General features: G+C 34.9%; 1 protein-coding gene across 1 annotated transcript in view; it reads left to right on the plus strand.

Moving 5' to 3' along the window:
- The window catches only part of KCNH8 (potassium voltage-gated channel subfamily H member 8), a 119,825-nt gene that overhangs the window by 12,458 nt on the left and 94,258 nt on the right, over positions 1 to 13,109 (plus strand). The window contains exon 2 of the mRNA XM_021385557.1: positions 4,971 to 5,102. Within this exon, the coding sequence (XP_021241232.1) occupies positions 4,971 to 5,102 (132 nt within the window). The remainder of the gene's footprint in view (positions 1 to 4,970; positions 5,103 to 13,109) is intronic.

The raw sequence follows: 13,109 nt of genomic DNA on the forward strand, positions 1-13,109 counted from the left end.
TCAACAGTAGCAAAATTCAGGGAAAAATTAATAGATATTTTTAGTACGTTTGCTATTTCAGAAAAAAATATGGAGAAAAATGAAATGTTTATTTGCTTAAAGTAGCAAAACCTTGCATTAACTGTGTTAATTGATCATTGTCAAAGTTTTTACAAGAGAGAAAGGTATTTAGAAGAGAGAAAGTGCTCTAATTACAGCTGTGCTTTCTCTTTCAGCTACATTCCATTTTTTAAGTTCAATCACATTTTTTTAAAGAATTGTTTTCTTCTTTGCTCTCCTCAACAAAATTTTGACACCTTGTCAAAACCACAAAACATTCAAAATAAAATGTTATCAAGTGACACTGGAACATTTGGATGAGCTAACCAAAGAGCCACCTTGGTTTCTCCACACAAAGTCTTTGGCATCGTGCTGTCAGTCATGGAGTGACAGTCACTTTCTGTGGTGGAAAAGGGAAAATAATCCAGCTAAAACTTATCTGGTAAAATAAAATAAAGCACCAGCTTTATTTTGCTAACCATTAGTAATTCTGTAAATGAAAGATCGTACTGTAAAGCTGAAAATTTAGCACCAATCCTGTTGTTAAGGTACTGCAGTTATATATAGTTATATATGTGTAAATTTTAACTTTTTCTTTTAAATAACAAGGCTGGAAAAAGGGATGCGGTGTTTTTTGGTTTGGTTGGTTTGTTTTTGATTTTGTTTTTTGTTTTCTTTCATTTTCTCTGAAAGGGTATATTCACATTTATTTAAAGTTAAGTTTTGCAATGTAAAGAAATGTGCCAGTTTATGATGTCTTTTGTAGTTTACTTCTGCATTCTTAGGCATATGTCATTACGGTAATTTTTAAATGAAGAGTGATTGTTTTCTGCCACAAGACTTTTGTATCCAGTATGCAAGATGTTTACACTTTCTTTTTTATTCAAGTATTTGATTTCTGTAAAACATTTGATTTTACTGGTCTAGGACATTACACATAGGTGTAGAGCTTTATAAAAGGGCTCTGCACCTTGATTTGTCTTCCTCTCACCACAGTTCAGTCACAGGAATTTGTTCATTTGTTATTTGCTGCCCTTGACTGATAGAGGGGCAGAACAACCTGGCCCGGTGTCTCTCTGGAGAGCACTGTGGCAAGCAAAGTCCTGTTGAAGAGAAAATCTGGAACTGGATATAACCGCTGATGGTTGATGCACTACAAAAAAAAAAAAAAAAAACAAGCCTTATGCTACTTTTCCTGGGCCATGTTACTGCCAGGCTCTCTAAAGTGTAAGGAGAAGATTGTTTTGCATCAGTATCACTGGTTCTAAGTAACTCACATTCGTGTGTGTCTGAGAAGGTCCTTACTGCAGAAAAACATAGTTAAAATATTGATAAAGCTGAGGAGGTGGGTGCCGAACTTAATTATTCCATTAAAGACTTTAATAAACTGTTCGTTAATAATACCACTAATATTTCTAATATCACTATATTTCTACACTATGTTGCCACTGCAATACTCATCAAAGAATTCTATTCTGAGTTTTGCAATGGGCTTTGTCTGGGATGGGCATGGCTTAAGATTGTGTGAGTAGTATTGCATGCTGAGCACACATAGCTAACGAATAAGGCTAACTGTCTGAGCTTGTTGCTTGGCTTAGGCAGTCCTCATTTTCTAGTGAGAGGAATGCTTGGCTTTAGCGATTATTAGCACTCTAATGGCAAGGTTTAGTATGAAATCTCCCTTTTAAATTCCTTGCACTGTTGAACTTTGTTTTGATTTCAGTCTTAAGAGACTTCTAGCTGTCAGAGTGAGGAAAGGTAGAAAAGGAGAGTGAGAGAGTGACCATAAAGCACTCTATTTTTATGTTTATATAAAAGGTGGACTATAGCCAAATTGCTTTGTGATAAGATTATGCTTCATTTGGTCTCTTTTCTCCTTTCCTGTGATGTACTTATATAAGCCTTGAGGATATTAAAATATATTTTAAACCATCAGTTCATAATGCAAGAGAAAGATTAGACTCTTCTTCACAGAGTGGTGGCTTGGAGCAATAAAAGTCTGTATATAAATAAACCTCCAAAAGAAATGTCTTTGACAGACTACTCTTGGCAATACAGAAAACCTTTGTGTGCACAGTCAGAAGCAGGGAAGGAATTTCTTTCTCACAGATGAGTGCGATCAAAAGAATGGTAATAAAATAGGGCCCTATTTTTTCAATGAGTAGAAAGTTCCTTTGTCTTATAGCATTATATGATGTTGACTTTCAGTAAAAGCTGTATAATGGATTGCATTGGATCCGTACATTTTTCCAAGAACTCTCATCTATAGTGAAAGGTGGCACATTTCAGCTCTTGACAGAGTGTAAGCATATACTGATCTAGTCCTGACTTAAACTAGGTCATCTCCTCTAGTCTGGAAGAATATTTCATATTAATTTGCTCTCTTCAGAGTACTGGCACAAATCCTGAAAAGGTCATCTTTGAACTTCTGACGGTATTGTCAAGATAGGCAACTTTGCCATACCAGGCTCTAACCTGGAACAATTTGTGAGTCAATAAGCATGTGCACACATGAGATATGTGTTTTCTTTAGTTGTGCATACAATTTCTTAAGCATATTTGTTTTGCTTAATCAAAATATTTTCAAACACATTTACAGAGAAGGGGAATGAAGACAGATAACGAGATATGATTGAGGAGACACAAAGATGACATTAAACGATGATATGATATGGACCAATTTCAGTGACCAGTGTTCACTAGCAAAGAATTCTAAGGCACATTCATGTGTATGTGTTGAAAAGATGCAAAAGAATAAGATATGCTTCTACTTTTGGAGACTGCAACAGATATTTAAAAGAACATTGCTACTATCAGTATTGTTTAGAAGCAAGATTTGAGAGTGGCTTCTTGTCCATCTGAAAGTACTGCCAGAATGTGCGCAGAATGTAGTTTTACAAGAAAGAACTTGACCAGTTTAGGCGTTATAACAACATTCTGTAGGTACTCACTATTCTGTTTTTAAGCCAGAAAGTAAATTTGCCTAATGCTTCCTCTTCTCTTTGTATATACCACTCCAGATCAATAGGGTGATTGCTCTATACATTTCTGAAAGTGAAAGCACTAAGCAGCTTTTCCCCCAAAGTTTTGATATAGAAACAATGTCTACACAAAAATTGATTAAGAATGGAAAATTAGAAAGAAAGAGTGCAAATACCTTGTTTCTGATGTCCACTTTCATTTAAAAAAGCTTCTTTGATTGCTCTGTCTTTACAGTCTCCTAGTGAATATCCTTAAACACAATACAAAGCCAGTCCATTTTTCCCATGGGTTTTTTTGTCCTTACTCAGTCTTCTTTCCTCCTGTACCCAATTCTCCCTGTCTCTACTCTAACATGGAAACTTAGTGGAAAGTTCCCCCTACATTCAAACAATATGTGATGACTTAACCAGTAATGTCACCCTCAAACCTGCTTCTTGGGAAGTTTAACTGTAGAGGACCAGATGTATTTTCTTTGATGCATACTTCTAGATCTTCAGCTGTGGAGGTCTTTCAAAAGGAATGCTACTGTTTCACCTCCCATGCTTACCTACAGTCTTCAACAGACAGAGAAATTCTAGCTGAAAATTTAAGTTAGAAAGGTGAATTGTGAACTTATCTGTTCAGTTCATTTTCAACATTCAGAGTTTGGAAGAGGGAGGATAGAATTTGGAGCAAATAACCTAAGGATGCCTCCTTCTTTATAAGGACACCTCCAAAGCTCAGCTGATATTTTAGCAGTAGACAGTAGTGATAGCACTGGTTCAGGGTACTTTTCATTTTTTCTTTTCTGAGTACACTTTTTTAGTAAATAGATGCTGATAGTAGTATGTGAGGAGGAACATGATTATGGAATCATAGAGACATCTCCAAGTATGAATTTTAAACAAAAAAACCACATACTTTAGCATTACTTATATACCTTATAAATAATATTGGTAGGATTACGCTGGTTGGGGGCAGTGAAAAGCACAAAATCTTGGCACTGGACTGAGTTGTCCTAGAATGGATGGGACTGGAATCCAGGATGTTTGCTGAGATCCCTGTTGCACTCTAAGCACAGAGCAGGACCTAGGCTTTCACTGCCTTCTCTTCCGAGTGGTCTGTATTCATGGCTAACGTATGAATAATGTTAATGGAATTGAACAACATAATTTGCAAATAGGTCATGTGATACAATCAGCGAGAATAATTATTTATTTTATTTTAAGTGGTATAATTATATGAGTCTGGGAAGTTAAAGGTTAACAAAATTTAAAATTATTGCCAAAATCATTTTCTAAATTATGTTTTAGCAAGTTGACCATTATAGATAGTAAGGAAAACCAATATTAATTTTACAGATGATGTGTGGCATTATAAATCTCACCTATAATATGCAAGGAGTTAATTATTTCTTAGATTATATTAGTCTGAATCAAGCATTTACAAATTCTATTCTAAGTCTGATGTCTGATTAGTTTAAATATCTTTGAATTAGTGGAATGATACTCTGAATATCAGGTCTCCTGTCAAGAGATTTTAATGAGTATCAAGTCAGATGATTAAGGTAAAATGATTCTGTAGTAAACATGAAAGCTTCAGATGTCAAGTTAACAAAGTGAAAACTGTTCCAGTAAAATAAGTAACATTAGTTGAGAGTTCAAAGGAAAGCGTGGTTTCAGAGGAGTAAGCAGCTTCATTAAACTCTGTTAATGATCCCCGTAGATAAATTCTGCATTTAAATTAATGCTTTACTTCCAGAGAAAGCAGTATTACTGAGCTTCAACCAGTGATGCAAAGAGATTTACATGAGCTGAACATCTGTGATTTCCTGACTACCGACCTCCTAAATAAGATATAAATATATATTTTTTAGAATTACATTAGTTGTAGATTTAGTCATTCACTTTTTTTCCCCATCTCTGCTAAATGACAGCTGTTTGAATTAAATTCATTCTTTATCCTTACAGGGTCTTCATTCTGGTGCCTACTGGATATTGTTCCTATAAAGAATGAAAAAGGAGATGTAGTACTATTTCTGGCCTCTTTCAAAGATATAACAGACACAAAAGTGAAGATTGCTGCAGAAGACAAAAAGGAAGGTTTGTGTGAACTGAAACAAACATTCAAACATTGATAATTCAGTTTTTTGAGTGTCATAGTTACACTGCTGTCTTTCACACACTGTCCTGTACAAAGACCTGCTAGAACTGCAAATAATAGACAGATATATAAAAATATATTATATACGTACAGTAATCATCAATATATATGTAGTATAAAATACATTTTATCTATTTATGGCAGTCCTGCTCACAGAAGGAGGGTTGGAAACCCTAATCTTTAAGGTCCCTTCCGAAACACATTATGATAATTTTTTCTTAAGACTATGAAATTTGATAATTTTTTCTTAAGCTCTGAAAGTTTTAGGAAAATATTTTATAAAAAGATGATGTATGGGATCTTGCAGAATAGAGACTGAACATCTGTGCTCTGATGGCTAATTATTTGTCTTATGTGACATGCAAATTTTTGGGATACACTTACTAAGAATTCATGTTTAATATGCCAATGATAACTTGAAATAGGTGTGTGACTGATAATTTGTTAAATGACAACTACTGTTTATCTGTTAAAAATTTCATAGTTGTATGCGACGGTTTGGATGGGTTAAAATGATCTCCAGCTTTTGATGTGAGTTCGTGTTAGATCGTAAAATTGAGCAGATTTTAACTCATGTTTGCTGTTACACAATTTTAAAGTTAATACTCCTTTTAGATACCAACTGTGTACTGACTGGGAAACATATCCATGCAGAGCTGCATTACATCAGCAAATACCCATTCAGTTCTCTGCTTTGTGTTGGAGATTTGGGACTTTAGTAGTTACCATGAGCTTATGACTATTAATATTTGTTTGTCTTGCCTGTTATACTCTTTAAAGTATACACATCCAACTCACTAGTTTTATGGTTTTGTTGCCCTCTTTTTTTTTTCTTTTAGTAAAAAATACACAAAAAAGAAGCTTTGTTACTTATATACATTAACAATATCATATATTTTATATGCTATCCGAGACAATTCCTCTTCATTTAATGCAGCTGAGGCAAGCCAAAAGGCTGGACACACAGGCTTTAGAGCATAGAACTGATATCTACTTGTTTCTTCCTTTGTTATTCAAGTTAAAACCATGATTTCATTCATGGTTTTATTTTATGGAGATGTTGCTTTACATCATAGCAACAGAAAGTAGCACTTTGTGAGGGGGCTTTGTCAAATACACTGTTTAATATAAGACAGTGAGGCAAGAAAGATTTAACCATTTATTCAAAATATTTGCAAGCAATATATTTTAATTTTATGTAAATCTACCTAAGAATTTTAAAATAAATTTTTGAAGAACATTCAAATTCTTCCTAAACAGAGTGATTCTCTAGTCTTCAGTGGTGAACATAACCTTAGAATTAACTTCTAGAAATAATTTATTCTTCTTTACTTAGTCCACAGCTACTAATAAACATGTACGACGTACCTCATATTAACAGAAAACTGGGCATGTGTTTTGTTTAAATGTAGTAAAGATTATTTTTAATGTTCAATGAGTGAAAGTCATTGCACAATGATCAATTGCATTATTGGATTTTATTTTCACAGTTTATATTGCTAAAAAAATACTTTTACTGTTTCAAAGATTAGGGAGCCAATAAGGGAACCTATAGATAATTTCCATGAGATACAGTTTGTTATTGTATTTTTGGAGTATCTTTTATGCTTAGATTGTATGTATAGGAAATTATTCCAAGTTCCTTTAACTTCTAAACTTCTTAGAAAGCTTATCTAAAAAAATTCCATCATATTCCTTGTTTCCTAAGTCTTCTGTAGATCCACTGGCATTTCACTAATATTTTTTATTAATGCATTCTCAGGTTGTATCTCCGAAGGTGTTTTCCAGATTCACTCTTTCTCACTTTCGATACTGTTTGTCTCTTATATAATACCTTGTTCTCTTTGTATTTTCACAATAACATCTTCCTGAGATTATCTCCTGGTTTAATGGAATCTGTTTTGTTGTTTTCTTTTTTACTTGTGGATTGTCTTTTTAGTTTACGGACCTCAAGAGTTCATATTCTCTTCAATTTTCTGCAGAACTTTTACCTATTTATCTCATCCGTTCACACAACTTCAGTTGCTCCTCTGTGCCAATGTATCTGCAAAAGTACACCTGATTTTGCTTTACCCAGCCAAAATGTCAGAAGCTGTGACCTTTTCTTTTGAATACAAAGTATTATCATATAATATAATACTCATATAATATTCATGTTAAATACAAATTTAACAGATATTTTTCTTCCAGTAAAATCAGTCCTTTCAACCAATGGCTAGACCCATCAAGTTTGTTCCAAAACTTTCAGATGAGAAAAAGGGAAAAATGGGTACAACAGTCTTTAAGAACTGTTGTTACAGTCAGCAATTTTCATATGCTTTTTTTTTCCTAAACTTAACTTACCATTCTTCTTCCTCACCCCTACCTGATTCACCATTTTTCATGGCAACGTTATTAGAGGCCTCAGTTTTTCCATACTGTCGTTTAGCTTTCAACATTGCATTTATTGACTCTGTATGTAAGTTTACTGAAGACATGCATTCCATCATGAATATAAAAATGCGTGACAGATATTAACTAGAGAATCATATGACATTTAAGGTATGTAGTCACCACTGGAGAATGTCTACTCCAGCCCCCACCCCTTACACAAAGCAGGGTCAGCTAGAATGGGTTGCCCAGGAGCATGTTCAGACTTGTATCAAACATCACAAAGGATGGAGACTCAACAACTTCCCTGGATAACCTGCTCCTGTTCATGACTGCCCACAAAGTAAAAAAGTATTTTTCTTATGTTTAAATGGAATTTCACGTGTTTAGTTTGTGCCCATGGCATCTTATCCTTTCACTGGTCACCACTGAGAAGAATCTGGCATTTTTTCCCCCTGCCCCATTGGATATTTGTGCATATTGATAAGAGCTCTCCTGGGCTTTCTCTGCTATGGACTGAAGAGACCCCAGCTCTCGTAGCCTTTCTTCGTATTTCAGATGCTCCAAACACCCAATCATTTTGTGGCCCTTTGCTGGACTTGCTATGGTGTGTCCATGTCCCTCCTGTACAGAGAAGCCCAGGCCTGGCCCAAGCATATAGGATACGTCTCACTAGCCCTTAACCTACTCTCAGTGCTCCTCCTAATGTGGCTCATGGTGCTGTTGGCCTTCCTTACCACAAGGGCACATTTCAGGCAGGTTGGTTGCTACCAGAACCTGCAGGTTTTGATTGGCAATCTTTTTGCCTGTTAGTTGACCCCTATGCTGTCCTATCGTATGGGTTTATTTCTCTCTAGGGATTACACCATCATGTTCTCCCCCATCATTCCTATTTCAAAGGCCTTCTTATCAGGTTAGCCTGCCTGTTGGCAAAAATGCTCTTATCCCAGTAAAGTGTGAATGAAAAGCTGGACTACCCCATGGATTAAACTCAGCTACAGTGTTATGGTTTAACAGGCTGGCCTTTTCTCACTTCCAATTAAATCTTAGGCCTGTATGAATTTCATAGAAATCAGCTTTAGTTTCATGATGTATCATTTGTTGGAGGGAGGCGTCACTCTTTTCAGTGTGCCAGAAGTCAAAAACTCTTTATCAACCATTTTACATTCCAGATTTTTATGTAAAAAATGCCTGTAGTGGGCAGGGGTGGGTTCTGCTAACAAAATCTGTAATGTATAGATTCATTATTCTGCTCAATTACTCTCAGCTACTTCCTGATTGCTTAAGCTACAGCAGTGACTATTCAGAGCATAAACTTTAGTTTCAGAACACCTTATGCCTCTCAGGAGGCAGTCACCTAGATGTGCATTATTTAAAGCAGGTAGAATTGTTTCAGGATGCACCATGCAGTCCTGTTGACGCAGGAAGTGGGATAGAACAGTTTGACTCCTCTGCTCAAAGGAACTGCATGCTGTGGAAACCTTTGTCCTGCAATGACTCTATTACGTCTTCTCTGGGATGACTTTGCTCCTGGCTGACCATCAGAGTAGGAAGGATTTGCATCTCTTGCCTTCAGTAAAGAGAAACTGCTTTCATCCATCTACACTTAGTGCATAAGTGTAGAAACACCTGGGGGACACCTAGGTCTTTATTCCTGCAGATACGTGTGACCGTATGGATGCTTTCCCTCTCCCTTTTCTGCCTTCGCTATGCAAGCAATTATGTTGTATCTGAGTCTTGAATCCTTGGAAGTGTTGATCTTTGTGGCCATTAGTTTAGCTTTATACCAGGTGTTAACATGAGTGGCTATTCCTGCAGCCACCAGAGCAGCAGAGGATATGTTTTGAACATGAGGAAGATGTGTTCTTTGTGGTACATGTGGAAAGAAAAAGACAGAAAAGAAAAGCAAACTCTGATTCTTAGGAAAATATTATGAAGGCAACATGTTCTCTGAAATATATTGGAACAATGAAAAGATATATGCATTAGCAACCAAATAGCTCATTTGACTCATTGCTTCCTAGTAAACTAATGCAAGTATTCCTAGATTTCTCATACAAGTCAAATTATAGAATCATAGGGGTTGGAAGAGACCTCTGGAGATTATTGAGTCCAACTCCTGCACTAAAACAGGTTCCCCAGAGTAGGTTGAGCAGGAAAATGTTCAGGTGGGTTTTTAATATCTCCAGAGAAGGAGACTCCACAGCCTCTCCGGGCAGCTTGTTCCAGTTCTTTACCGTCATTGTAAAGTTCATTCACATGTTTATATGGAACTTCCTTTGTTCCAAAATGATGAGTTTTGTAGGAGGGTTTTTTTTTTGCTTGTTTTAAAAATTTTGTTGTTCAGTTTTGTGGTTTCTTGTTTGTTGGACTAGGTTGATGACAAACAGTGTAAAATGTCGTCAGAGTTTCTTTTTAGAGTTTGCTATTCAAGGATTTCAGACCGACAGGAGACATCATGAAAGAAACAGTGAATGCATTTAGTATGTGCATTGCCAATTAGAAGAGCTCTTCAAAGTTGTGTGTGTAGTATGTTGTGTTTTGAGTTTTTGGGGTGGAGGGAGTTGGCTTTGAAAACCTTTATAAATAAATGTCTTATTTCTGTGGGAAAATTTGGAAAAGTAAGAAATGTCTTTCAGGATATTTTTCAGGCCTTGACATAGACTAATGTCTTAGATTTTATTAACTAGAAGACCATGATGATTAGAATTCGTATTGCACATGTACTCTGTCTTCAGAAATAGAGCTGATGGGACTTGGACCATTTGAAGAATTCACCTGTAGTTGCAGCTATACTAAATGTAATTCATGCACAAATGGAGTTCTCCTCAGAGCAACTTTGAAGTCCTGCAAAGACTCAGTAAAAATGTCTATCAAAAGCAAGTTTGGCCTTGCTGTAGCACAGTTAGTTTTACAGCTGCTAGCTGTTCATTGTACCTTGTATAATTAAGACTGTAAAACTGTTTTATCACTTTCCTGTTCTGAAAATCTCATTCCTTAAGAGGAGATCAGAGTTTCTTGGCATTCCAGTGACTGTTTGAAACCAAAAATATTATGGTTTTTTAAACTTATATGTATCTTAGCTCTTTAATTAAAAAAAAAAAAATCTCCCATGACTTACCTTTGAACAAGTTGTCCTGAACACAGTATGTTTTTACAGGAGACAGAATTGCAGATATATTAACAAAAAGTCATTATTTGTCAAAGGATTTTCTTACATTACAAGATATAAATTATTCAGGTGTTAATATTCCTATTTTTACCTATGATGTGAGCAAGGTTATACTGTATTATCTACTTTTCTGTAAATCATTTATTTAATTAATGTGTGAAAAGATCAATTAGTGTAAAACTATGACAACATAAGATTACATGTAAACTTTCTTAATTATTCTGGATAACAAAATGTCAGTAAATAAAGCATATGATTGATATAACGGAATAAAAGGGGAAAAAAATACCCTTTACATTCAGTGAGATTATGGCCTTAAATACCATATAATTACCCAGAAAGACACCATCACTTGCTGAAGTTAATGAAAATTATCCCAGTGACTTAAATCATTGGAAATACTTAAGTTCTTTTCTAGAATATTTGAAACATTTTCTCTATTTTTTCGCTTATGTTTTAGTTCATAATAATAAATCAGCCATTGCGCTTTGCCCTGTTACAGGAACCAGTATTCTCTGTGGGAAATACAACCTGATCCAGGAAATAAAAATCTTGTCAAAATGCAGCTGAAAAATAGTTGTGGATGATCCAGATGTAGATTCAACATTAAATTTTTTATTGTAATAACTACGTATGAACACTCACTTCTGGTAAATTAGTTGATAAGTTTCAAATTCAGTGGAATAATCCAAATGAAAATCTTTCTCCTAGTGAGAAAACTCTCCATAATTTACCAGCCCCAATAATGAGATGGGAAATAAACTATTTTAATGCACTTACAAAACAGTTATTTTGGAGTTGGAATATGGTACTTCATTATAACGGATTCTGTAACTTTTCAGGAGAAACCTGGGAGAAGGTTGTAGCAGGGAAATAGCTTAAAATAAGCTTACCTTTAGAGTTCTGCTGGATATCAGTCTGTTGTTAGAAGTAGCTGAAAAATGTTTGTCCACTTGGATTTTTATTTTTGTTTCAGTTCCAAATTTTATGAGATAGATCCAAATACCAGCTTCTGAAAAAGAACATTTATTTGCTTATTTCGGAGTGTACACCCTTCAATTATCAAAATGGAAATGGGCAAAAATCTTTGGGTGACTTTCTCCCTGCCCCTTTTTTTTCTAATGATAGAAGGGTCAGCAGCTTATCTCATAAGCATATGTCTGTTTCCAGTCCATGAAACAAGTAGTAAAGTTACTTTTGTTTCTTTTCTCTAAGTTGAAGTTTATCTGAAGTCATAATATTAACATGATGAAAATCATACCATTTTTTAGTGTAAAAAAGAGGTCCCTCAAAAATATTCTGTAATAGTATTTACAGTTTTTCAGCTGGTAAGTGCTCTGCACATCTTCTTATTCAATCAGTTAATCAGTTAACAGAGGAGAAGTGGCTAGAGGTTAGCCTGGATCTAGCTAATAGTTCCATGAATATTTGGCTGGTTTTGACAGGAAGAATGTCTATTGCCCATAGTACTTTTATTCTGTCATTAATACCAAAGAGGCTTGTATCTGTTTGCTCTTTATTGACAACTGCTGATGTGCTCTATCCCAGAGAATAATGCCTCAAAGGTAGTGAAAGGTTTTAAAAATCCTGGAAACAGTCATGCCATCTTTCCATGAAGTCTCTCTTTCAAAGCTTTTTTATATTCTCATGAAATCTATTTATACTTCTTTACTCCAATAGTGTCCCTACTACTTTATGTGAATAGTTACTCAGGTGTGGGTGTATTTCCAGAACAAAATCCCAGACTGTTTGAACTTCCCTCTCTCTACCTCATTCAAATATTGTCAGTATATTCTTACAGTTAAATTTGAAAAGTGCAGGTTGCATTTGTTTGTTTTCTAACATTCTGGAAGTTACTGTAATGAATAAAATCTTTTTATTCAAAACCACAAGAAATAGATATTTTTATATTAAGCATATATGTTATTTTTTTTCCAAAAGTTTTATTTTGGAACAACAAATGTTATGTCTCAGTGTCTCCTTCCACTGTGTAGGTTTACATATGCTTTAGAAAATTTAAACACATTGTCTAAGTGATCCAAGTGATCTTTATTCCTTTTAATACACTACTGAGCACTTTATTTAGTTACATCTCTCACAGAATGCTATAGAGCCACTTTCGGTCTAATATAAACTTTTCTTTCTTGTGTTTAATGGAGCTTTTTATGAACTTATTTGATTTGCTGGGTTATGGAAGGTGGTTCAGAAATCTTTGTGTAAACTATTGCCATTCATTTAAATAATTCTGATATGATTTAGTAGGTATAAAAGGATTGATATCATGGATTTCCCTGTGTCATATGAAAGAGAAATTAGATTTTAATCTTTCATTCCCACATGTATTTGTATACAAAACTTTTCTGTGGTAACGATCCATGATGTTTGAGGATGCCATACCAACATC

The sequence above is a fragment of the Numida meleagris genome, chromosome 2, assembly GCF_002078875.1.
Source record: "Numida meleagris isolate 19003 breed g44 Domestic line chromosome 2, NumMel1.0, whole genome shotgun sequence".
NCBI lineage: Eukaryota > Metazoa > Chordata > Aves > Galliformes > Numididae > Numida > Numida meleagris.